The sequence below is a fragment of the Clinocottus analis genome, unplaced genomic scaffold (genome assembly GCF_023055335.1).
Source record: "Clinocottus analis isolate CAN_PGR_092001 unplaced genomic scaffold, fCliAna1.0.p SCAF_15, whole genome shotgun sequence".
Taxonomy (NCBI): domain Eukaryota; kingdom Metazoa; phylum Chordata; class Actinopteri; order Perciformes; family Cottidae; genus Clinocottus; species Clinocottus analis.
The window spans coordinates 5413379-5420805 of NW_027175876.1; the positions used below are offsets into that span (position 1 = coordinate 5413379).

General features: G+C 40.0%; 1 protein-coding gene across 1 annotated transcript; it reads left to right on the forward strand.

Moving 5' to 3' along the window:
* The first annotated feature begins 2062 nt into the window (after positions 1-2062).
* On the forward strand, positions 2063-7077 carry moxd1l (monooxygenase, DBH-like 1, like). The gene is made up of 13 exons (XM_068577471.1): positions 2063-2335; positions 2500-2646; positions 3510-3662; positions 3915-4001; positions 4317-4472; positions 4597-4699; positions 5211-5383; positions 5485-5573; positions 5838-5934; positions 6093-6152; positions 6465-6559; positions 6683-6782; positions 6919-7077. Exons 1-13 carry the CDS (start codon positions 2063-2065, stop codon positions 7075-7077), a joined length of 1692 nt encoding a protein of 563 aa, XP_068433572.1.
* Positions 7078-7427: the final 350 nt, after the last annotated feature.

Genomic DNA, 7427 nt, shown 5'->3' on the forward strand with positions numbered 1-7427 from the left:
AAACTAAATGGGAGTTATTTGGACATAACAAGGGGCGGTATTCACGGCGGAAGAAGAACACAGCATTCCAAGAGAAACACTTGCTGCCCACAGTAACATGTGGTGGTGTTGCATCATGCTGTGTGGCTGTGTAGCCAGTGCAGGTACTGGCAATCCTGTTAAAGGTGAAGGTTGCATGGATTCCAGTCAGTATCAGCAGATTGTTGCGAACAATGTTCAAGAATCAGCGACAAAGTTGGAGTTGCGCCGGGGCTGGATACTTCAACAAGACAATGACGCTAAACACCGCTCAAATTCTACCTGAGTATTCTTGCAGAGGAACAAGTACAACGTTGTGGAACGGCCATCTCAGTCCCCAGACCTGAATATCATTGAAAACCTGTGGTCTGTTTTAAAGCGGGCTGTCCATGCTCGGAAACCATCAAACCGGACTGAACTGGAGATGTTTTGTGAAGATGAATCGTCAAAAATACCCTCGACCAGAATCCAGACCCTCATTGGAAGCTAAAGGAAACGTTTAGAGGCTGTTATTTCTGCAAAAGGAGGATCTACTAAATATTGATGTAATTTTTTACAAATTTATGCACCTGCCTACTTTTGTTTAAGTAATTATTGCACACTTTCTGTAAATCCTATAAACTTCATTTCACTTCTAAAATATCACTGTGTTTGTCTGCTATGTGATGTATTTCATTCAAATTGCTGTTCCGAATAACCAATGATACATAAAGGAAAAACTTGAAAATGATCAGGGGTGCCCAAACTTTTTCATACCACTGCAAGTGTGCATCACCGATTGAATACGAAAGTTCAACACTGCCAATAATCTGGAAGAATGAACCAACGATTCACATTCTATAAAAATGTTTTGCCTGGAATCAAGTGTTTGATATGTGAGAAGGTAACAGAGAGAGTGGTCAAGGGAGAGAGAGGAATAGGGGGGGCGGTGAGAGAGAGAGAGAGAGAGAGAGAGAGAGAGAGAGAGAGAGAGAGAGAGAGAGAGAGAGAGAGAGAGACAGACAGACAGACAGACAGACAGACAAACAGACAGACAGACAGACAGACAGACAGACAAAGAAAGAAAGAGATAAACGCTTAATTTTTGGCCACAGTCAATATATTGAAAACCTCGACTGGGACCAAAAAGGAAAAGTTAAACTTTCATTCCTGCTCCTTCCTCATCACCTCCTCATATATCAATGAGTGTTCTCATTTGTCCGTCAATGGGAGAGAACCGGTGGAGCAAGTTGATGTGAGAGGACCTGAAAGGGGGATACAGTAAGTAGGTGAAGTCCGCAGGTTGTTAGGAGAAACAGACAGAGGGCATGAGTGTGTAACTCTGTGAAAAGACTTGACTTCGAGGCTTAAGATGTTCACGTCAAAGGCAGCGAAGAAGTAGATTTCACACGGAGAATGAGCTCTGAAGAGAGCTCTAGTAAAGTAAAGTATGGTGAAATATAGCACAACAAATAAGAATGCAATTGAGACATGTGTACCAACAAGTATGCAACGCTTTCTAGACACAACTAGTTTAGAAACCAATCCAGGTCCAATATGCAACTTTAACAATTGTGATGTGGAAGTGCAGTTTTCAGCGGAATAGGAGACATATTGTTGAAGCAGATCAATTTGTCAAATTAAGAAAATGTGCATATTCATGAATTCTGGAGACTCGATTCTTATATTATTTTTTCCAATGTATATTGTTTGGACCACAAATATAGAATTGCAATTGAAATGACCCACCTACTCCCTGTTATTAGAATTGTAAAACTTCACATATTAATACCAACAGTAACTCTAATAAATGTATTATTAAGACTTAAACTAACGGTGAAATATCGCACAAAAACAAGAATGCAATTGAGACAGCAGCCAAATTGGTATGCAGCCGGGTTTTTTGTGTGCCACAAAGACAAATGTGACATGACTGAGCATTTTTCGCTCTTATCACACGGTTTCATCGAGCAACGCAGGTGTGTCAGGGGAAGGGTGGGAGGGTGTTTGGCAGCTCCACAGACACTGTGCTCAGTTTGAAGATCGCCAACTTCACAGAGACATCATGCGCTCTCCGCTTCCTTTCCTCCTCGGCCTGTTCTTCATCTGGACCAAAGGAGCAGGGGCGTCGGACCCCAACTTGCCCTTCATGGAGTACCTGGACCAGGATCACATGGTGTGCCTGAAGTGGGGCTTCGATAACCCGCAAGGAACCATAACATTCGAGCTGGTGGTCAACACGACGGGCTGGGTGGGCCTTGGCTTCAGTCCGAACGGAGGAATGATCGGGGCCGATATCGTCATTGGGGGAGTTGGACCCGATGGACGCTACTTTGCGGTAAGTCAGCACCAGATGTTTAACAACTGCACCTGGAGCCGTTGGTTTTATGTCTTTCTCTTTGAATATTACACAAAGCAAAACGTCTTTCTACTTTTTCCATGCTCAACAGGAAACTGAGCACAATGCTGCTGTCTGAGGGTTGTGTTTTTTTTTCCCCTTAGGATTACCACGGCAAAGGAAAATTCATGCCTGTGCTGGATGAGCAGCAGAGCTACACTCTCCTCTCTCTGAATGAGAGTGAAGGTCAAACCAGCATGACCTTTCAGAGGTCCATTCTGTCGTGTGATTTCAACGACTTACCAATCGATGTAAGACTTTCAGATATTGTGTCTCCCAATTTCTGAAAGGGTAATGTTCTGCATGTGTGGTCATAGGTGTTCAGCTGTAGAAATGTTGCATGTGTATTCATTTCAGTTTCTTTTGGTACACAACAAATTGCTTTCAAATGTTGGGTTTTATTCCATTATTTGGTTTTAAAGGCTGTTTTTTTCTTTTTCCTGTCAAGTTTCACTGCTAAATCACAGTGAATATGTGTTGAGATTGGAAAAGTCCTCGCTGTATGACGTTAGTCTTGTTCATGTCAGACTGGTTGAAACTTTTTACAGAATGAAAGCATTGAATCGTGAACCATGTCTTGTAAGAATTGGTGTGTTGCCCCATGTACTCATGGGAACAATACCGTCCAAACATACAGGCCAACCTCATTCACGCTCACTGAACTTCAACTTTGTTTATTTTTACCATGGAGCTTCAACCTGAATCACGGTTCAATCAAAGTTTTAACTTTTTCTCCACTGCCGTGGCTCATTATTTGTAACTTTAGACTCTTTTGTATCGCTGATCTAAATCTTCTCTGCAAAGCTCAAGTTTCCTGCCTTTATCCACGTTAACTTTGTTCGAGAATTTCTATTGTTACGTTCACCTAAATGTTCTTTGATACAACGCATTGAGCTGGGTGTTTTTCAGATATAAAGACAATGGCACGGAAGAAATAGGCTGCCAAGATTTTGTTTTGCATTGAACAATACATATACATGGTTTGTTATGAACCCTTGTTGTATGAGTGGAACATCGTTGCCAAATGCAAAGTCAGAGCAATAATAAAAGCTCTCTCATCTTTCCACTTTAAATCAGATTCATTGATTCATTTAAATCGCAATCTCTTTTACAGGCTCAAAACATGAAACTGATCTATGCCTACGGATGGACAGATGATATCTCTTACCATCAGACTCGTAGAGGCACCAAGGAAGTCAATCTGCTGAACTACGTGCCCAGGACAACCTTAACCAACCTCAACTATCTCAGCGTCACGATGGATAATGTAGGAATAATTGAAAACAAATGATAAGCCATGCATTTTGCAGTTTGCAGGGATTATGGGAAAATATAGATTTGAACCTTGTAGCTCACTTATGTCATGAGATCTAAGGGGAGAGCTGGAATACATTATAGTCTTCATATAGTTTGGATGAACGGATGGAAATCAATTAAAACTTCTAAGCAGTTCTCATTGTAGTCATCTAAGCTCGAGACACATTTTGTTTACCCTCACTTTTATCTTTTTCTTTTGCAGGTCACTATCCCTCACAATACCTACTACCATTGCAAGGTTATGCAGTTTCAAAACCTGGATCCAAAAAAAACATATTATATAAATCAGGTAATTATCATTCATTTGTTTTCACCCTTAATCTAAATCAGCAATTTAATAGTGTTCTTTACGCGGTATTGGATTAACGCACCATACTCCTGTCATCTTTTGAGTGGATTGAGCTTTCAGATGCGAAACAAGTCTGACTGTAAATACTGAACTGATAGTATAAATAAGTGTAATTTATTCATTCCTAGCTGTGGAAGAATACATAGTTCCACATCTAATCTGAAGTACAAACATCACGATTTTCAGTTTCCTTTCTACCTTCATGCATCGTTTTTTTAAACCTTCTGTACCACATCTCTTCATACTGTACCTCAGATCGAACCAGTGATTGAGCACCTTGACATCGTGCACCACATGCTGCTGTACCGCTGCCCCTCCTTTGTGAAGGTGCCGTACAACAAGGAGTGCTACATGGGCGACATCGGGGACGCCTGCTTCAGCGTGGTGGCTGCATGGGGAGTGGGAGGAAGGGTGAGGGACACTCAAGTGTCAATCGACGAATGCTGAAATTCACATTGTGGTTGTCTGTATTCTTGTGTGTACTGTATGTCAGGGTTGACATGAGCTGATCCACAATTTATTTCTGAAACGTCAGGGATACGAGCTCCCAGAAAATGTGGGTATTCCTGTTGGAGGTGCGGACAGCGATACATACTATAGGCTGGAAATCCACTACAATAATCCAAACAATTTAACAGGTAAATAATCAATCAATCAATCAATCAATCAATCAATCTATCTATCTATCTATCTATCTATCTATCTATCTATCTATCTATCTATCTATCTATCTATCTATCTATCTATCTATCTATCTATCTATCCATCCATCCATCCATCCATCCATCCATCCATCCATCTATCTATCTATCTATCTATCCATCCATCCATCTCTCTCTCTCTCTCTCTCTCTCTCTCTCTCTCTCTCTCTCTCTCTCTCTCTCTCTCTCTCTCTCTCTCTCTCTCTCTCTCTCTCTCTCTCTATACTATAGATAGATAGATAGATAATATTGTTTTCAAAATTGTATTTGTAAAATTGGCGGTATTTCCCTTCAAAATAACACCAGTGCATTTCAATACAACATTAAAAACATCTTCCAGCTGTCTGAACAACAATACACGGTGTAACACAGTAAAACATTTTACTCTAGGTATTACTGTTTTCTTTCACATGCAGCATCTTTAAACTCCTGTCTCTTTCCTGTTTAGGTATGACAGACAGCTCAGGACTGAGGCTTTACTATAATACAGCCCAACCCAGGGATGAGGTGGGCATCCTGACCACAGGAATACTACCACATGGTATGCTGAACTACAACATTCCTCCAAAAGCCAATCAATTCCACACCTACGGCGTGTGTAATACATCGCTCCTTTCTCAGGTCTGTAGTGTTTCAGTGTGCATTTCAAACCGATATAAGTTCAAATGTCATTTTCTTTGGTAATGTGTGTGTTCATGATAGTGTTTGCTTTCCATCCATAGCTTTTAGATCCTGTGCCTGAACTGCAAGTGTTTGCTGTGCTGCTACACACTCACTTGGCGGGGAGAAAAATCAGAGTGGGTCATTACAGGTAAGAAAAAGAGAAAAGGTATTTGATTTGTGTCAGTCAATGTTGTTTAAGAATGAAAAAAATTATTAAATTAAATAAAAAATAACATTTTGACTGGCTTTGTAAAAACACAGCAGCAAATTGTCGGTAACCATGAAATCAAAGCCATCACTGTTAAAGGAGTGGACGTTTTCATCAGGTTTTATTCGTTTTTTTGTTGTTGTTATATGTGTTGCAGCATTGTTGTCTTGTAAACTGGCATTTCATATGTCTTGGTCTCTGTAGAAATGGACAGCAAATAGACTTCTTGGCCTTGAATGAACAATACAACTTTGAGATACAGCAGTTCGCTAGTTTGGGAAGCATCAAGAACATCAAGCCGGTAAGTTTCCGTTGCCTCTGTGCCCAAATATTATGGCCATATTTCACAGGGCGTTTTTTTTTTTTTTGTAAGTTATTATTTGTTTGTGCTGCTAAAACAATATCATTTTAACAGTGCTATGTCACGTATCATGCCACATTTATTGTCTCCAATTTTAGGGTGATGAGATCGCAGTGGAGTGCACCTACAATACTATCGATCGCACCAATGTCACCAGGGTGGGTGCTGTTACCCTCAAATTAAATCAGTGTAGTCCAAGAAATACAAAAAGAAACACAAAGTAATATGAAAACTATTGATTAAACAAATGTGCAGTTGTATTGTTTGTGTGTCAGAAAGATTGATGAAATAAGTGTTTCTCAAACAGTGTAGAATTATCACTATCACCCACATAAAGGTGCACCTTAACAAGGACAGAAAATTAACATTTTAAAGGTGGACATGTCAATATAAACTACAACTCATAAGAGTATGTATAAAGAGGATTGGATGTCTTTATTGCCTGCCGTGTATAACATTTTCCTCTTAAGATGGGGTTATCAACCACTGATGAGATGTGCCTGGCCTTCCTATTCTACTACCCTGCAATCAATATCGCCACATGTGTTAGCCACCCGAATACAAGGTATCTATCAACAAACACAATCAGGTTTATAATCAGTGTACACGTTACAAACATATATACGTTACGCACATATGTATCTCAAGCAGCTGTGTCTTGATATGCTCTTATACTAACTTGTGACAGCATGTCTGAGGACGTCACAACTTCAGACCCGGATAAAATTGCTGCGCAGGAGACTTTCCTAAAGACCCTTCCACAACTTCAGTATGTCTCTGATGACAATGTAAGTAAATAGCCTGAATGGTGTGATGAAAACATTTTGTTGAGAAATGTTTGTTTGTAAAAGCCTGTGGAGTCCTCTGTCCGCATCTGTCAACTATTATAAAAAGAGGTTATTTGTCATATTTTCTCTTTCACAGTACAACTTCGCATATATCCGAAAAGGCACGGTCAGGGAGATGATGGAGACACCGAAGCTCACGTGTCGCGAAACCAGTGCGGCAAGCAGACTCTGCACTTCCTGGATTATGAATTTTGCAAAAATCATAGTTCTCCTTCTCTGGATTGCAATCATGTAACATGGATATATGAGCAACAGATCCAAGCCATTCCAATCTTGATAAAGGATGGCACATTAATACAAATTTTATTGTAGACAACTTGGTTTGTTCAACTTAACGAGACGGTGTATACAATTTTCTATGGGTTTTTTTTCTCCATTCATTGCATATCTTTTTCTCTTTGGTATTGATTATTGAGCCTAAATGATGACATATATGTATGCAATTATATAAAGAGCCAATCTTTTGAAACGTTCTCCTTTAATAAAATATATACACCACACATAATACATGAAAGTGGTGTTTTGACAAGCACGTGACTTTAAGGCATGCAGTTACACTGACGCTCCACCGGGAGGCGCTCTGAG